This window comes from Cuculus canorus, chromosome 2 (genome assembly GCF_017976375.1).
Source record: "Cuculus canorus isolate bCucCan1 chromosome 2, bCucCan1.pri, whole genome shotgun sequence".
NCBI classification, from domain to species: domain Eukaryota; kingdom Metazoa; phylum Chordata; class Aves; order Cuculiformes; family Cuculidae; genus Cuculus; species Cuculus canorus.
The window spans coordinates 63,056,690-63,076,711 of record NC_071402.1 but is presented as its reverse complement, the minus strand read 5'-3'; the positions used below and the strand labels follow the sequence as shown (position 1 = coordinate 63,076,711).

Below are 20,022 nucleotides of genomic sequence, written 5' to 3'. Positions count from 1 at the left end.
CTCATCTACACTTCTGTGCATCACATTTTCACTCTTTTTCTTAAAGAGATTTTTAAAAGAAAATTCTTTTCTCAAAGAATGACAGTTGTATGGATTGACTTGCTGTTTCAACAATGTCAGGCAACAGTAATTTAGCAAGGATTTTTTGTGGGAATTCCTAACACACAGGCACCCAAACTGAAGAAACCTAAAAATATCTGAGGATTTACTGAGTAAATAATTCCAAAATCCAAAGAATTTTTCCTATGGTTGTGCAGATTTATGAGAAACAGATGCATAAAGGGACTCTGCTTTGTTTCCAGCCTTCCTATGCCCTGTGTCTATTACAATAGGCAGCATGAATCAAAGCAAGGAAAAGAAAAACTGATCGTCTTTCCTGCTTTCAGATGAATTTGTGAAACTTAACTCGAACATTGCATTTTAAGAAGTCTGTATGATTTAAGTCAGTTATGCAGAAAATAAATCATTCAGGAATTCTAAAGACTTTTAATCTCCTCGGATTTTAACTCCTGCCTCTTTTCCTACTGCCTGTATAGCCAGAATATTCCTTTCTACCGCAGTAACCACAAAGCAGCTCTGTTCTCCTCCTTCAACCAGATCTACTTGAAGACATCCTTGCTCACTGCAGAGGGATTAGACTAGACAACCTCTAAGGGCCTCTTCCAACCTAACCTAATGATTCATTATCTAACAATGACTTTTCTGTATTGCTACTGCTACGTGGGAAATTAAAGCAGTTTCCTAGACTGTGACAATCTTAACATGTTTTCAGCTTCATCCACTTTTTTTTTTCCTCTGCCTGTCTTTCCTGGAAACCCTTTTATCATCTATTACTCATAACATCACAGCACACCACCTTAGACAAAGACTGAAACTCCATCATACTAAGTGCTTCATCAAAAAAAAGAGCAAAGCAACAGATTCTAGCTTCAAGAACTTACCATAAACATAAAAGAAATTAACAGAAAGACACGTTTCTCATTTTAATTTCTGAAGTCTTTGTGTTAGAAGTTTACTTAGTTTTTTAAAACTTAAGTTGATATTTAAATTCAGCTCCCTGAAACAGTGAGCAAGGACTCCAAACCCAACACCCACGTATTCATGAGAAAAACTTGTGAGATAAAGATAATTTCTGTTTTTACCTGTGTGGATGCGGCTATGTCTTTCCAGCTGACTTGGCTTAGCGAAAGCTTTTTCACAAGTATCACACTTAAATACTCTAGGCTTCTGGGAACTCAGTGAAGGTCCAGCTTGATGGGTCTGTATGTGTTCCTAAGCCAGCAAAGGAAAAAAAACCCGAACATTTCAGATAATTAAAAAACTATTAAGTATTTAACTTAGAAATATATTCAGTTTGAAGACAAAAGCACAGGATCTTAGCAGACAAGCTGGAAGAAGATGGAAGACTGCCTGGTTTTTTTTCCTTTTTAAATCACAGAATCATTCATGTTGGAAAAGACATGTTAAGATCATAAAGTCCAACTGCAAACCTAACACTGCCAAGTACACCACTAAACTATGTCCCTGAGCATCACATAAATACCTCCAGGGATGGTGACTCTATCTAAAACTGAACACAGTATCTGAGGAACGGTCTCACCAGTGGCAAGTACAGGGGCACCATCACTTCCCTACTTCTGCTGGTCACACTATTTCCAATCCGAGCCAAGATGCTATTGGCCTTCTAATGAGAGCTTGGTTTTACTTATCAGTACTTCATAAGGGCAATTAATGAGTACTTTACATTTCTGAAAACCTCTGTCAGTAACTACGCTAGGCTTTTTTTGCACACATTAGTCCCCTCACTAATAATCTGAAACAAAATAAAACAAAAAAATACACCAGAGAATGTGAAATACTTTGTTCACTTACAAATACGGATTTTGGCTAACTGTGCGCTCTAAGCTAACACTGTTTGGGTTTTTTTACCCTTCCCTCCCCAGTATCTGTCCCCCCTTCTTGCCTGACAAGTATTCCTACTCAGCACTAAGTATCATTATACAACTGTACAGGCCTCAGAGGGAACTACAACAGACACATGTGCAGCAGCACAGTGTCAACGTGCAAATAGAAACACTTCACAATTCTTAAACTAATAAACTCTTAAATTAAGAAAAATAAAATTTAAAAAAATCACTAAGGCTATAAAGCAGAATGAGGGTATGACATTTTATCTTCATGAACAGTTCTAATGTCTGTGTTTTTAATTCACCAATGGTAGGCCCAGAAGTCTTGCCAATTTCAAGGAGTATCTTATGTTATGTATTAACTTTTTCATTTAGATCTCTTTATTAATGGCAAGATACAATTCAGATTACAAAAGAAAGCAAATACAAACAAACTTAATTTAAAGATCTCATCAAAAACAGTATGTGAAACAGTACTGGGAGTACTTTACCTCTTTCTAAAATGTGTGTGGATATTTTTTTCTAGGCTATTCATTATAGACTAAAGACTATTAATTAGTCTTTACCACACAAACAATAAGGCTTCTTAACGTCTATGAAGTCCTGTTCCTCACTCCATGACCTGAAGTAAATTGCATCTGCAGAATTTGTTTTCACAGAAAATCAGCAAGAGTTACAGGGAAGAATATTATCACACTATAATTATAAAAATATAGTATTATACGGAAATAATAAAAGGTCTTCTCAGAAAATCATACGAGATTCATAAACCACAGCTTAGTTGGAAATGAATAAAGTCTTTTGCACTTATCTTCTTCATCACCTCCTGAAGCATTGAAAGGATGGAAGCAGTCTATGACGTACTCCAGAAAAATTACCTGAAACTCATTGCTTCTTTCAGTCCATCACCAAATAGGACCCTATCTAAAACAACAAAAAAACTCCACCCCAAAACCCCAACACCCTCTTCACTCCATCTTCTACTTGAAAGCATCCCCATAGCCACCATAAAACTTCCTCCATCACCCTTCTCTTCAGAAAGTTTGTGACGCAGTTCTTTTCCACTGATCTGCCAATCCCTTATAGTTTTGCTGTAAAATACATGCTCTTGAAAACAGTTCACAGGAATACAATGCTCTGAAGTGCAAGCACCTCTTAGTACTTATTTTATTGTTCATATGTTTTACAAGTTTATTTGTGGAATTCTCATATTTTTCAGATAGAAGTATCTTACGGTCCTAAACGAATATTATCTAATTAAAAAATAAGAATAGGAGAAGAGGAAACTGAGGGAAGACCTTGTCACACTTCACATTTTTTGATCACTCTTGAACTTATAGCAAATTCATTGCTGCCTACATAAAAAAGCAATAAAGGATAATAATCCAAAGGCCATATTAGGGTAGGAATTCTCCTTGTTTTATTTTTAACCTGGGCCCTGTACATAATAGAAATCAAGCTTTAATTATTAAAAAAAAGTAACACCAGCTAGTTCTCAGAAAACAAAATGAAAAGAGAATGATATTTGGGGGTTTGTTATCATGACTTAAGGAATACCACGATCAATACTGTATTTATTTCTTTCCGTAGAAAATTTCTCCTAAGCCAGAGGTTAACTGTTAAACTGTTGTGACAGTTTCCCATGGACCAGTAGTCTGGATGACACACATGTTCACTCCAAGGTGGTGAACTTCACAAACTGGGTATATTTCCTAAAAATACAACACTGAAGTGAAAGGAAATCTATTGAAAAGCTCTCCTAAGAGCTACCTAATACATTGCCTTTGGCTCCAAACATTTCCTGCTATAAATTCTGGTAAACTGGCAAAATTATGGGCAAGTTATAATGCAGTTTGCTTTTTATGTAAACCACTTCAAATCACTGCCATTTAGTATCTCTCAGAGATAGGATGCTGGCCTGGCCATACCATTTGTCTAGTATAGCCCAATATTCCTAATAGGAACATTCTACAACCTAATGAAAAAATTAAACCCACTAGTTTTTTTAAAGGACTTAGAAGTATCAGGTTTTTCATAACCTAGAGAAAACTACATAAAAATGTCACCAGACAATAGCAATAATTTAAGGATATTTAAAACCAACAAATACTTCCTCTACAGATGTCACTTGTACCCAACTAGGCAGAGCACCTAAAAGTGAAACGATAAGAAGGCAAAGCAGATAGATCGTGTAGACTCCAAAAGCTTCTGGAAATCAGGATTAGCAGTGATAAGACGCATAAGTGAATAAAGTAAGTGAAATCTTTTTCTGGCACTATTATTTGCATGACAAGCATTCACATTTTTCATTCTGCATATATGCATTAAAATCCTCCCCATGATCCAGGAAAAAGTTCTCTACTTGTGTATACATTATCACTTAGACTCTCTCTCTCAGATGCACACCTCTCATGCTGTGAAAAGAAAGGTAAGGGGATAAATAGGTACCTTTCAGGAATATCACAAAGTCCAAAACAGAAGAATGAGTTAATGAGTTAACAGAACAATCAATTGTTATTACCAAATACCTTGAGATGTGTTGCTCGCTTAAAGGCTTTATTGCAGACATGGCAGACATGTATTCTTTCCTTGCCATGAACCTCTTTACTATGGTGCATCAGCATGGTGGCTGAAGAGAAGGTTTGGCTACACTCAAAGCACTGGTGCACGCGACTTTCTTTTTCTGCTTGACCGCTTTTAGTCACGTTAGGAGAAACCTCTGTCACCTATAACAAGTTTACAAAACACGGTCAATTGCATAGACACATCCACAACAGCTGTTTATCCATCAAAATCTACCTCAACATAACCAATTTTTGGACAGTACTTGCAAGCAACTCACTCACACAAAGGAAATAAGTTATACGTAAAAGTGAACTAGTCTTTCATTGCTCTTAAGAATGACATGTGTATTGCAAGAAAACAGATTATAATAATCATTATCAAATGATTATTATATAATATTCATTATCAAATGATAATCATTATCAAATTTGTTTATGCATTATAAGCAGAATATGTTTGCATCCATATTGTTCTATATTCACTTTTATATTCCTGAGCATCTCAGAGGATTCTCATATTGTCACTGAACACAATCCAAAGCCAAAAACATTACAGACAACAAATGAAGTATCTCTGATTCTATAGGAGAAGAATTTTTTTTTCCCTATTCGTTTAATTTCTTCCTTATGGACTCTTATTCATAAGGAAGTACAGCTCTAAGCTACCAACACAAAGTTCCAGAAGTACTGAAACATGATGAAAAGTTGATAGAAGTTGGATAGGTTTGTACTGCATTTTTTGTTTGCTTTAATCAATGAAAGGTGTTTGGAAATATTTCACTGTCTTCAGAGAAAAGAACACCAAATTCCTTCAACTTTATAGATACAAAAGAATCTTGAATACAGTAACACAGAAAGAAACACATGAAGATGAAGAAAAGATAAAGGAAGTAGAAATCTGAATTACTCAGGATGACTGGCCTTGTAATGGACTTCGATCCAAGGATCACAACCCTTTTGAGACCAGCAAAAGGGTTCAGCCAGTTTTCAATCCACCTCACTATTCCATTTAACTAGCCCATACTTCATCAGCTTGCCTACAAGGAGGTTATGGGAGACAACATGAAAAGCCTTACTAAAGTCAAGACAAACCACATCCACCGCTCTCCTCATCTACCAAGGCAGTCACCTCACTGTGGAAGGCTCCCAGGTTAGTCAGGCAAGTTTTCCTCTCCATAAATCTCTGCTTCCCACCCTTCATAATCCTGGAAAGCATTTCCAAGAACATTTGCTCTACTGCCTTCCTAGGGACTGCTCTGTATTCCTCCAGGTTCCCCAACTTGCCCTCCTCGAAGGCAGGAGCAACTTTTGCTTTCTCCCAGTCCTCAGGAACTTCTCCTGATCACCACGACCTTTCAAAGACAGCAGACAGCAGTCTTATGGTAACACCGGCCAGCTCCCATCGCACTCATGAGTGATTTGTGTATGATCCTCCTCTACTGAGAGTACGCATTCATTGCTGCACTGCACCTTTTCCACTGATCCTGGTGGTCTGAGACTGCAGAAGACGTATCTTACCAGTAAAAATGAAGCAAGAACAAACACTTGGTACATTACTCTCAAATATTCTGTCACCAGGTTCTCTGCCCAAATTAGCAGCATGACAAACCAACTTCCTTTTGTTGCTGATATACCTGTAAAAGTCCATCTTGTTACATTTTATGTCCCTTTCAAAGTCAGTTTCAGTTGGGCTTTGGTTTCCTTAAACTCATGCCTGCCTCTTGAATGGTGTCTCTGTCCTCCATCACAGTCACCTGATACCGCTTCCAGTTACGTCTGCTTCCTTATAAAACTGGAGCTTTGTCAGAAGTTCTTTGCTCCTCCATGCTGGCCTCCTGTTGCCTTTGACTTCCTACACACCAGGATTGACGACTCTTGAGTTTGGAGGACAACATCTAAAATCAGTCAGCTTTCCTGGTTCTCCTTCTCTCCAGGTCTGCTTACCATACAATTATTTCAAACAGATCCCTGAACAGACCAAACTCTGCTCTCCTGATGCCCAGGGCTGTTCTGCCGTTTGCCTTATTTCCTTCCTTCATGATCCTGAGCGTCACTACCTCATAGTCGCTGCAACAAGGGATGCCCTTGACCTTCACATTCCAAGTCAGTTCTTCCTTGTATGCAATTATCAGGCCCAGAACACCACCTCTGTCTGCTGGTTTCTCAGTCAGCTGTATCAAGAAGTTATCATCAAAATTCCTAGATTCCTTGTGCCTTGCTTGTTGCCCTTCTAGCAGATCTTAGGCAGGTTGAAATAACTCATGTAGACCAGGGACTTCGAATCACAGAGTTGTTTAGATTTGAAAGGGCTCTTGAGATTACCTAGTCCAACTCCCGTACTCAAGAAGGGTCAGCTATGTCAGGCTGCACTAGACCAAGATGAAAACTTCATCATCTATTTCTTCCTGATCAGGTGATCCATAGCAGATGGCTAACAATCACGCACATCAGTCTACTTGCCAATCCATATCCACAAGCTCTTAGTTGGCTCATCATCCAGGCAGAACTCCCTACATTCCTGCTGCTGTCTTGCCAGTCTATCCTTCCTAAAGATCCTGAATCCAGCTACAGCAGCACTGCAGTTTTGTGAGCTGTAGCACCTTCCCTCTCCAATTCCAATGAGATCGCTGCTCTGCAACTATGTGTAAACTTCTAATTTCTCCAGTGTGTTCCCCATGCTGCATGCATCAGTGTACAGGCACCCCAGATAGACAGACGGTTGTGACAGTTTTCCCAAGAACACTATCAGCCACAACTTGCCAATCCAGTCCACCAGTTCCTCACTTGATAGTGGGCCACCATCTGCCTATCCCATTTTTTCCTATTGTAGAGCCTGCATTACCAGGTTGGTTGAAAACATTCATTTTGCCTCCAACAAGAGAAGCCTGAACTACTTCTTCCAGTATTAATACTATATTACACATGTAAAAGTTTCAATTGAAATTCAAATACACGAGAAGTCGAAGAGACACTACTTTGCTCCAGCATTAAAGCAACTTGGTTACAAAAACAGAATGGAAAAGGTGTAGCAACAGGTGCTGTATTTTTCCACAGCTCTCAGCTTTAGTCTTTATTACCCAATTACAAACTGGGAATTTTTTTGAGCAGCTTATGTTGACAGCATGGATATTTAATTTGTAGAAAGAAACATTCTATTTGCACTTCTCTTTTATATATGAAAAAGTAGTTTTAAACTTAAACAGAATCTGGGTGACTGAAGTCACAATGAACCTCTTCCCAACACTATTAATAAGGAATGATGTCAGCCTTCTTGCGTCAGGATATAGAGGAATTATTCCAGTATTTCAACTAAATAATGTCCTTTACCCACAAAAGACACAGAAATATGTTGTATCTACCTGATATGTTATTTCATCAGAGTTTGCAGATGCTGAATGGGGTGTGTGGCTCACCAGTATGACTTGCTGCGAGCCTGATCCACTTTGGCTAGTGAGACTGGAATCTGTTAGTATAGCAGGGAACTGCTGACCCTATCAAAAAGGGGAGAAAAAGGGGGAAAAATGGTACAATAACTATATTTAAAGAGCCAATTGCAGTCATGTATATTTTTTTATACATTGAAACTACTTTTGTTTCTTGAACAAGTCCATTCCAGAATCCTATCTGAACAAATATTACTGTTTTCTCTCCTTTCTTCCTTCAATTTTAAGTCTACCATCTTAAGGTAACAACAGCTGGAAGTCTGTAAGAGTACAGATTTAGTTCCGATTAATTTTTCCCAGCACTGCATCAAGTGCTGAACGTTTCAGCCTTCTCTTGTGTTTTTTCTCTTCAGCTAACTTTTTCTTTAACCCTTCTATTCTGCTTTACATTAGTCTTCCCACAATTACTTCCTTTTTTTGAATCTCTTGATTAATCAGACTTCTAAAATACATGAAATCAAGGTACAAAATTACTAATTATGATACACAATAACTAATATCACACTACTACTTCTATTTCTACTTTACTATTGAACATTTTTCATTTTCCCCAGGAAACACAGTACCTTTATTTACTACCAGCCTATTTAACAAGGTTCCTGCAATATAGACTATTTGCACACTATTCAAAACGGTGTATTGTTTTTATTTATGCCTGCCAGGCATAGTCTTAAGAAACATCAACACTGTTAAGTGCAAATTATTACGAAGTCTGAAATGAGACCAAATGTTGCTTTGTTAATCTGTGATGCCAGAAATGGCAAATGTCACTAGAACTATTTAAGAAGACTTTTCTTCCCCTTCCAGAGCAAAACTGCAGGGAGAAGCATATAAACATTCTCACAAACTTCACTTCACCAGGTTTAATCATACCTTATGCCAGACAAATAGTCTTTCATTTATATACACATTTTAATTTGGGTCAAAGAGTAAGTAAAGAACAATCTAAACCTAGTTCAGCCATGAAAGTCGAAGAAACAGCCCAAACTTTCATATGTCAAATATACACTGAAATGGCAATCACACAACCACCCTTAATTTTCACGTTCTAGTCTCCAAGTCTTCTCAGGCAGTTCTTTACACCACAAAGAAATGTAAATTATGATAAAAACAAAACTAAGGCTGCTAGAGAGACGATAGTCTAAAGAGCACTATTTTTATAAATTTTCTTATAATCCTACCAGTTATTAAAGACAATCAATTTAATTTAGATTCTGTCCTGTTATTTGCTATGAAAGGAATGATCACAACTGATGTTCAACTCTCATGCAAAAAGAAGTAAATGAAAAGTTTACTGCACTAAACAATAAAAGGTTTAGGAATACTAAGATGTATTACTGAATAGTGATAATGAAGTACACAGTTTAGTTTACCATGGAAACCTGATCTGAATGTTTGAAACTCTAGAACGTATCTGTTCATTGCAAAAAAATCCAAAAAAGCCCACAAAACCAAAAAAACTGCAAAATTTCTGTATTTTTACATATCCTTTGCTCCTAGATGCCAGTGTGCACACATTGTTCACAGAAAGAAAGTTAACAAGACAGAGTTATTTTCTAAGCAAAACCCTTCACCTTTTCCCTGTATGACAGTAACATTTGCTTAACTGTTTGTCCAGAAGAGCATTTCTTACCTGTGAAGTGATATTAAGTGTAACTGCATCAAGACCACCTGACAACATTCCCTGAGTGTCAGCAAGAGTCAAGGTGACACTACCATCTCCCCCAACTCCTGATGAGGACATTACCAAATTCTGGGCAGAAACTGTTGACTGAGATATAGGTGTTGCTGAAGGAAGGTTTGTTCCACTTGATGTATTAAGTTCTGGAAGGTACGCAAAAATAGTAAAAAAACCCCAAACCCATTACATACGTAAATTAAAATAAGATTGTATCTAAGATTTTAACTTAATTTCTATCACAAGAGCACGTCTTAACATGAAAATCTTACAGGATACTCTGGAGCAGGCCTCCCCGGTATGATATTAAAGCAGATTTGCTTTACAGATAAGCACTAAAGGAAGCCATGAAAAGGAGACAGGTGAAAGGAAGATGGAGAAAATTAAAAGTATGCATAAGAGTGAAAAAACTTTTATATATCAGTAATAAGTCTGTACTAGTGCAAACTGCTCCATTCAATCAGTGCATCCAATTCTACCTGACAACCGGTTGAAAGTATGAACTACTATAAACTTACATTTGTGCGTGTATATAAACAGACATTGATACACTTAAAATATCAAAATTTGAACACTAGTGCAAATTTGATATAAATATTATCATTTGTTGACAGCAAATGTATCAATTTCCTCATCTAATTTACAGAAATAATCCTTCAATATTCCTTTAACTGCTTCAAAGTATTAATTTTAAATATGTCTTCTTTTCATTTGCTTATTACTCAGTGGAGCAAAGCTCATTTACATTGGCCTAACAGTTTGAGGCTAGTGAGAAAACACACAAAGCCACGTAGTTCTTGAATCATAATGCACAAGATTATACCCTCTCAGATTTAGTTATCTGGTCTGACATCTATTTTTTAACAAACTGTTACTATAGTTAAATACAAAACACACAGTATGCATACCTGTAGCATTTAGTGAAGTGCTCTGAGAAAGAAGCTGGTCATTGCTTATAGTTAATGTAGCACCTGTAGTCTGGCTGCTGATGGTTGGTGCTGTCAGCCTTAAGCCACTATTCAGATCATTGCTTCCAGAATTATGCTGTATAAGATCTTGGCCTGAACAGAAATTAGTCCTATTATAACTGGAAATGTCTCAACATTATTCTGTTACTGTACTCAGAACTATAAATAAATAATCATAAAAGAATAAAAGTAGAAAATACAACCAAAATGCAAAATTAATTTCAATTTTTCCAATATTTTTAATCTATTATATGAATAGTGAATTGCATTGAACATGTCCTCTTTTAGAAAAGACATCACTTTCACATGGTGTTAATTTCGTGGATGGTCAACAAATATAGACCATACAGAAACTGAAAACACATTCTCTATCAGTTACTGGACATCTACACCCCATTTTCACTAATGAGCAAACATCCATTAACGAGCAGGAAAAACACAGGGGGCAGAATATGACACCTTAACATGGACATTATTGTCATGACACAAACCTAAACACATTACAGAAAACGGAAAAAGAGAAAAGATAAATAGAATAAAGAAACTGGGAAAAAAGAAAGGAAGAGAGAAGAAAGCACTGCATATTATACTGACTCTATCGAAGTAATGTCATGATACAAAATACAAATTGTCTTTGGCAGAAATGGAAAGCTATTCATAACGTATATAGGATCAGCCTCTTAGAGGCATTAATAAACTTGGTCTAGATTTTTTCAAAAAGAATCCAGAAGTAATAGCTACAGTTATACCTCGAAAAATGGTCAGAACGTGTATTAAAACATGGCTTCACAGATATTTTAACAAAGTTACATTCGATAGTCATCCCCAATGCCTGCCACACTTGTTTTCATCTTGGTATTATCTGGTGCACTACCTCAAGTGAGGCACCACAACAAAATAAGAACTAGTTATACAGACTTTGCCACTCAAAAACACCTCCTGAACAGATGCTATGAGTAAAATAGGGAACCAATCCAACACAAACCCTCAAAGCAAATGTACTTGATTTAAAAAAACCAGGTTTGGGTAATAACTGCTAAAGCTAATGAATATAAATGAATATAAAAGACACTCCACAGGAAAAGTGTGGACAGTGAAAATACCCTCAAATGCTATCGTAGAGCTACCTTATAAAATGAAGAACTGGTACCATTAAAGATTCATTAAAAACACCAACCAGATATTGTAAGAGTGATTTCTTGAGGACTTCCTGATGAGCTTGTCGTAGTAGAACCTGAAGCATGAGCCAGAACTTGACTCAAACTAGAATTATTTATGGTCAGTGTTATCTCATGTTGCCCGTTTGAAGATGACACCATACCCTGTGAAGTCATGACTTGAGAGATGTCCTGTGCACCTAAATGTAAGCAGGTAGAACAAAAAAATTTCCATCAGATTCTCTCTTTACATATTCTATTCTTTTTAGTAGTTACACAGATTCTATTCTTTATAATAAACAAAATTATTAAACCAACTAATACATTGTCTAGACTGCTACTAAAGATAGGTAAGACGTTAGAACTTGTGCTTGAAAGAAGAAATTGTTTTCACTTCCAATTAATTCCTCTGCAAGTTAAGAGCAGGGATTTTGCATGTTTGTATATACTATCAATAAATGCCTGCTTTTAGTAGAAATGGTAGGGTTGGGCTGATGGTTGGACTTCATGATCTTAGAGACCTTTTCCAACCTCAATGATTATATGATTCCAAGATTCTAAATGTTCTTTAATATTTTCATTAGACAGTCTATCTTCTGATAAAATCATATTCAAAACCAGTAAAAAAAAAGTTGTAAAACTTGCCGATATAAGAACCATATGCTCATTTGGTGGCAGGGGGCAGATTTTTCTATAGCTAACACGACAATTAAAAACCAAGGCACAATAAGAATCTTGATGCTGCTTACCATTAGCACTGGTTGTCAGCACAGACTCTTGCTCTGATAGGGATCCTATTGTCACGTTGGCAGATGATGTTACTGTGGGCTGCAAAGACAGGCCTGATATAGGCTGAATAACCACATTAGCTGGCACTGCATTTTCTGCTGCCTGGAGGGAGGGATTCTGTGGAGCCATACTGGGATCTCCAGTTAACTGCTGAGCAAGTACATTACTCTGCTGTAACGTCTGCTGTAGAATGCTGGGATCAATCTGAAAAGCAAGTTTCCAACCTGATCAATCTGAAGTTAACAAATATGGGTTAAGTGAATAGTCTTAACATAAATTTAGAATTCAAAGGCTTGTGTATGGGGTAGATACAATATTAAAACTTTGTAATTAAACAATTTAATTTTTTTTTTAAAAAAAGCATCTGTATATAGCCAGTCTCCAAAGTCAATATGTCTACAGTCTTCAACCGTAGATCCCTCCCTTAGCGAAATGTTCGGGAAATGAAGATTTTTAGTTACATGTGAGCATGCTGGGCACTAGGTAGCCACAATGCTGGCATTCTGTACTGCTGTACTGTTGCATGTAACACTCATCACTATCTTCAAGTCTTTGAAAGCAAAAAGGTACAGAGCAAATAAGATTGATATCAGAACTTATCTATTTTTTCAGCTTCTAGGGCTCATTAAGGTCTCAGTTCACAGTCAAACATCTGTTCTCGATCACTAAGAACAGACACCTTAGTCTTCAGGGATGAGTGTTTGGGGACTGAGAGAAACAAAACTAAAACATGTTTCTTTTTGTTTTAAGCTAAAAACTTCTCAAATAGACTCTGTGCTACTCAATGTAACTCTGAAGTGGGTCTTTCCTTGACCTCAGGGTTGGACCTGGTGACCTCCAGAGCTCTCCTCCAACCTCAATGATTCTCTGAAACTGATTAAATTTCAGAAAAATCATTATTTCATATAATTTTAAATATAAATTTTTTAATGCAATCATCTTGCTTTTTTCTGTTGCTCATTTTACAAGTTCAACGGGAATTTAAACTGTGAAACCAAATATTAAAAGTTTGCATAATAACACTGGTGTCTTGTGTTAAGGGAAAAATCATCTTGTGCAATACTTTGGGTTGATTTGTTCCTAGAGGAGGTGTCTTTTGGGGGAGGGGGTGGAGAGCTTTAGCCTGAAATGCTTTCAAAGTGAAAAGACAAAATGCAATTAGGATCAAAACCACAGACTTAAAAGCAATTTGCCAAAATACCAGAGTGTAAAAAAACCCTGACAAATTGAAAGGAACAAGAACAGAAAAGAAACCACCACTGTGTAACTACTGTGTAAGTCTTCTAACATGGTACAACTGATACAGCATGGAATTGCCACGTGCTTCACTCAACTCAAGAGAACTTCTTTGCAACTATATATTATATGCTCCTTAAATCTCCATTAGCCCTTAAAGATGACTCTACACAATTAAAAGCAAGAAACTGTGAGCAACCTACCTGTAATGTTATGTTGTTAATACTGGTGGCATCTATTCCAGAAATTTGAACATTTTGTCCAACCAGATTAGCAGCAAGTTGTAACTGTATGCCTTCAAGAGTGGCCAAGCTACCATCTGTCAAGGACACAGTTAAGTCACCTCCAGCTAGCAAAGAAAACAGTCATATTATAATGCTTTTCTTATCATTAGTGACTGCTTCTTTTAGCTTCTTTATTTTTATACATTAAATAAATACAAAAGCCATACACGCACACACATTCATAAACGCTAATAAAATAACCTGATGCAGATGACTGCCTGTTTCAAAGCTTCATAAATTTTATGCAATTTAAGGATTATTATTATAATTTAAGCACTACCTAGCATCTTACAAAACAAGAACCACTTTGGAGCAGCTTTGGAAATCTGAAGAAATGTGGTATAAATTTCCTTGAAGAGTGTGCCACACCTAGATATGAGCAGCACTCACATGATAAGCACACTCTGATTTTGAATATACACATGAAAGGTACTGCCACATTTGTGTACAGCACAAACATGGTTCAAGGTATCAAAGTTCATCCCATGTATTCATGTGGATGGAAATAAAGGCACATCAGCATGTGAAATACAAAAACTTTAGGACTTAAAGCTCCTAATATTAGAAGTTGAACAGACCATCTCTACAAAATGTCTTGAGACAACACAAGGAAAAAAAACCACCTTGTATTTGACATGCCTTTTTCTCTAAACATCTTCAGTATGATTAACCATTCTGTTTCGGTTGAGACTTCAAAAACGTTTATGCTTCCCTCTCCAGAATCCTCCAGTATAATAAATCTGCTTTACAATAAGACCAAGAAATACCTACTCTAAGCAAAATGGAAATCATCAATTTCAATCTAAGAAGGTTCCCGCCTCTTTCTAGGACTTCTGAACATGTTAGTGAGTCCTGCTCACGTTCACTCAAAAATCCGAGCAAATATCACAGTTTTTAATCACAAATTTATCACAAATAGTGCCTATCAAATAACATTTACCACTATCTTCTGAAGAACCACCACTTTGTTGGACAACAGTTTACATCCAATCAGATAAGTTGGAATGACTACAGTTAAATATGAGACTGATACACTACTGTGAGTTTGTGGGCATACCTTCAAAATCATAGATATGTACTAAAAAAGCACCAAAGATGTACAGAAAAATCGAAGTCTCACATTCCAAACTGAGAGACAGACAGTCCTAGACCTACAGTTTAAGTCACAAATTTAAACAGGGAACATTTCCAGACAGCTGAACACTATTTTGCTCTTAAAACCATCCCTATGCTAACTTTGCCCAAGGCCAACTAGCACTTACGTGAACAATTCCTGAAATCAATTTTGAAGTTAGCAAGGATGATTCTTAAAAGGTCATTTACTTGCAGCATGAAGCATGTTGGGTATTCTGCGTCAGTTAACCTCAGAGTCAAAGAATGGTCTGTGGCACATTTAATGTGCTAAGGCAGCTGTAGCCTGTCAATTGGCAAGGCTTTGGATCCTAGACATTAATTACTTAGTATACATCCCTAGTATTAAAAAACACTAGTAGTTTTTTGTATCACCAAAGTCTTTTCTTGGTTTGTTGTTTTTTTGGTTGGTTTTTTTTGTTGAGGTTTGTTCGAGTATGGTGTGGTAATTTTATTTCAGATGTAATTACACATGTACAACAGAGCACGCACACTTAAGACACACACTTCATTACTTATGTAAGTAACTAACGTAGACAAACTTTTCTTTGCTCTATGATCCAGTGCTTGAATATAAAATAAATCTTACGGAATGGAAAGCTTGCAGAACAACTGGCTTGTTTCTCTCTTTTTTAAGGAAAGGCAATAGAGTACTACCAAAAGGAACACAAATACTCCAACTACTTGTTATCTGTATTTTCTTCCTTTCTTCAGTGTAACATCACGGCAGAACTGAAAAGATCTTTTTAGGTGCATTGCATACATTTTCCCCTTCATTCTTAAATAAAGAAATTTCTACTTTTGTCAACGATATGCATCAAATCATGAATTCAGTACATCTCTTACCTGTTTGGAAGTAGTGTTTAGCATAATTTACTTTCTATTATAGTTTAGAGAAGTTCAGTACTTGATCATAACAACACCACCAAAAAAGTCATTCATTTTTACCTGACACTGAAGCAGGCAGGATAGCCTGTCCCACAAGTCCTTGCTGAAGTAAATTTTGATCAAACTGACTTGTCAAAATGGAGTTATTCATGATGAAAACATTAGGGTCTGTTGAGGATGAATTAATAAGGCTGACTGGTTGTAGTCCCTCAGCTGACGTACGTGCAACTGGTTTCCTAGCTTTCTTTGTCTCTGGTTTATAATGACATTGTATGTGGGTTTTTCTGCGCCCTGAAGTACGAAACCGTAAATCACAGTGTGGACATTTAAAGGGCTTTGCTCCTGTATGCAGGCGCATGTGGACTTTTAGACTTCCTTTGGTAGAAAAAGGATTACTGCATACATGACAACTGAAGAGCTTCTGACCTGGAAAAGTTTCAAAAGCAAAAATAAGTGATAAAATCTCTAAAAATCAATAATACTGTACCAACAACTTAAAACGACATAGATTATTCATTCATTTGAACAGAATAAATTTGAAATAACTAGCTTTTTCTTAATAGTTTTGGCTGCTTTTCAAATGAATTAAGGTTCCCGATGAAGAGTATATTACTTTTTTCCTGTTTCTAAAACTTAACATGCTGTTAAATCTTTTTTATTTCGTCATCTTGGTGTTTCTGTCTCTCTCCATCTCTCAGCTTCCTGACTAATCAAGTTGTTTGAACTACACAGTTCATAAAACTGGAGAACTAAAGTTTTCATCCTGACCTCTTCAGCCTTTGTCTTCACCTTACTTAGTCACTCATTTCCTTTTTAATTCCAGCAGCTTTATTCTTCTTTTTCAGCCTTTACCTCACTACTGACTAGTATTAATGGATTACACGTAGGAAGCAAATAAAACTTATACATGAGATAGTATTCTAAAACAAAATACAACTCAAAGTAATCAGAAGTACAGAAATGTGGTACATACACCAGAGTAGTATTTAGTACTAAACAGCAGTTAGAAAGTACAAATACTCTAAATTGGAAAGGTAGCTTCCATAAGAAAAAATTACATATTACAGCATTAAAAGCTTGCTTTTTTTTTTCCATTTTTGAAAACCCTTATAAAGCATCTTACCAAAACTGTAGCCAGTTTTAGAAATTAACTGGTTTAGGACTGGGTTTATTAAAGAAGTTCAGTGGTAAGAAGAAAAGTATAAAAGATTTGAAGAGGGTTGTTGTTTTTCTAACTTAAGCAAAATTTGGGTTGAAAAATACTACTAATTAAAATCAAACCTCTCTCAGGAAAAGTAATAATCTACTAGAAAAGCCTAAATATTCAGAAATTAGGTTTATATTCAACTTGCACGATTCAACTAGCTGAATGCTCAAATATTTTGTACTCCTTTAATCTACTTCGCAGCACAAACACTAATAAGGGCTATTTTTCTTTAACTTAATTTTATAAAATCCTCCAACTCTACCCTCTTGATCAGGAAAACCATTTGGCATTGAAATGCTACAGCAGATTTGTAATTAAAATCTTATAGATACATAGTTTTTTCTGTTAGCTAATACTATGACTGCTTTATTAGCCAATTATAAGCCGTAATAATACAGTTTATTAAAAATACCATAATATGATTAATTCAATGAAGCACCTAACACCAAATTTCACCTAACGGTGTCATTCATATTGCCATTTCCCAGATCATAGTGAAACATATTATTCCTTGCAAAATCTTTAATTAAGTCAGCCTATAAAGAAAGTAACCAGTTTCTAAAGACATGCAAAAATCTTACTGACCTGTGTGCGTTTTAACATGACAATCTAGAGTGGATTTTACAGTGAAACTCTTTCCACATTCTTCACATTTATATGGCTTCTCTCCAGTATGGATACGAACATGCCTAATAATTCCAGAATACATGTATATGTGAATTTCTACTTTTATGTCAGTTTGTAAAATAATTTATTTTGTTTCTTATTAGTTATAGAATTGAATACTTATATTAATATATTACATTAAACAGAACTAAAGAAGACGATTTAAGCATAAGCCTTTTTTCAGATTGATTTTTACATAATTCATAATAATAATTTTAATACTGATGCAAAAGAAATATGAAAAGGCTGATTTAGTCATACTGAAGGGTATCTGACATTTTGACACATTTTTAAACTGTTATAAAAGAAAAACGTATGGAAGTTAGTCAAACTTTAGTTTAGGCATACAAATGTTTTATGAAACTGTTACTGATGAGTTTCTGGTAAACAATTTAGAGAACTGAAAATACACAAAGCTTTCACTTTCCTTACCTGACTAAATCACTGGGTTTTTTAAAGCTTTTGGGGCAATAACTACAACAGTTGGCATATTTGGGCTCTGCTTCCAGTTCTGCTTGCTTATCTTTGATCTCACTAATTCTGTCTTTCTCTGCAGCAGACTGGACAAGAACTTTTTCTGAGACAGTGGCACTTTCTCGAGGCCTAATCTTTGCCAGTTCTGCCGTTTCTTCTTCTGTAAAAGTTATGACACCAGGACGAGATTTTCTGGACGTTCTTTCAGAGTTTTCATCATCATCTTCAACACATGCAACTATTTTAAAAAAAAAATCAAAAATACACACGTCTCTCCAGTTTAATCTGTCAGCCGACATAGCAAGAAAAAGGTTCATAATTAAACACGTGGACACTACATCGCATGCTTGGGCTCTCTTTCAGTTCAGAGGTCTAACTACTCATGTCTTTCTTTTAAAGAAAATCGGATTTATAATTCTTATTTTTACATTCACTAAATACAGGTATAAGTAATTTAGGACGAAAAAAAAAGTTCTATTCCTGGAAAACCAATTTCTTTAAACAATTTATGTAACAGTAATTTCCGTGGCTGTGGACACTAGACATTATCCATGCTGGAAAGCTAATTTATAATGCTACTGTTACAGCATTCATGTCATCCACCAAAACATTTGTACTTGTTTTGCAGTAAGCACTGTAAGAGTAAAAATGAAACAATTTACCTCCTCCTCCTGTTTCTGTAGCTGCTGCTACAGCTGAGGAGATTGCCTGATGTTTTTTCATATGTTTTTTGCAGTGAACAGTTGTTCGAAAGCTTTCATCACAGAACGGGCACTTGTAAGGCTTCATGCTCATGTGAGTTGCCATGTGCCTCGTAAGGCTGCCATTAGTTGTGAAGGAGGTATTGCAAATGCTACAGCTGAATGCTTTAACTCCTTAAAGTAACAGAAACAAATAAGTAGGATGCCATTTGTTTAAAGTTTACTAATACAGGACATCTACAAAACCCAAATGCGAGTTAAGCTAATAGAGAGCTGGTATACTGTTACCTGTATGAGTCTTCTCATGTGACTTAAGAACTCCTGAGGAAACAAAGCCACGGCCACAGAGTTGGCATTTATAAGGTTTCTCACCAGTATGAGATCGTACGTGTTGTTTCAAATGGCTGGATTTCTTAAAACCCTTGTTACAATATTCACATCTATTAGAAGAAAGTTTTTTTCATTAATTGCAAATGATTACTAGCCATAACAAACCAGGCAACTGCTACAATAGAACTGGAAAGTGTAACAAACCTATATGAACGCCTGCTTTGATCTTCATTATCCTCAAGGAAATTAGGCCTTTGGGTATGCAAATCAAGTTCTTCTTGCGACGACTGATCTTGTATCAAGCGAGCAGCCTAGGAATCAAAGCCTCAAGTAAATTTCAATAACACAATGCTGAAATAAAGTCACAAAAATAGGCAAGAAAAGATTACAGCACTTACAGTCAACACAGCTAATCAAAATGAAGCTTTCATAAATTTTTGACAAAAGATTAAGAGTGTGAAACAGTACCTTTACTCTCCCATAGTGACAAAGAAAGGAGTAAAATGTGCACTTACTGAATTGGAATACATAAACAATGTGGTGCACCTAAACCTCCCTGTGAATCCAGATAAAAAAAGTGTCTTAAGTCTTGTAGATTT

The 20,022-nt window shown here is 36.1% G+C and overlaps 1 protein-coding gene across 7 annotated transcripts in view; it reads right to left on the bottom strand.

The window, feature by feature from the left end:
- Positions 1-20,022, bottom strand: part of ZNF236 (zinc finger protein 236) — an 83,345-nt gene that overhangs the window by 6,631 nt on the left and 56,692 nt on the right. For 4 of the 7 annotated variants that reach the window (XM_054057333.1, XM_054057335.1, XM_054057339.1 and 1 more), the window contains exons 18-31: positions 19,628-19,734; positions 19,382-19,533; positions 19,055-19,267; positions 18,351-18,630; positions 17,838-17,941; positions 16,106-16,471; positions 13,946-14,091; positions 12,467-12,710; positions 11,738-11,917; positions 10,501-10,653; positions 9,548-9,738; positions 7,831-7,962; positions 4,436-4,633; positions 1,143-1,272 (exon numbers count right to left, since the gene is read on the bottom strand). In XM_054057333.1, coding sequence (XP_053913308.1) covers positions 1,143-1,272; positions 4,436-4,633; positions 7,831-7,962; positions 9,548-9,738; positions 10,501-10,653; positions 11,738-11,917; positions 12,467-12,710; positions 13,946-14,091; positions 16,106-16,471; positions 17,838-17,941; positions 18,351-18,630; positions 19,055-19,267; positions 19,382-19,533; positions 19,628-19,734 — 2,596 coding nt within the window. The remainder of the gene's footprint in view (positions 1-1,142; positions 1,273-4,435; positions 4,634-7,830; positions 7,963-9,547; positions 9,739-10,500; positions 10,654-11,737; positions 11,918-12,466; positions 12,711-13,945; positions 14,092-16,105; positions 16,472-17,837; positions 17,942-18,350; positions 18,631-19,054; positions 19,268-19,381; positions 19,534-19,627; positions 19,735-20,022) is intronic. The other 3 variants (XM_054057334.1, XM_054057337.1, XM_054057338.1) reach the window with 3 other exon arrangements.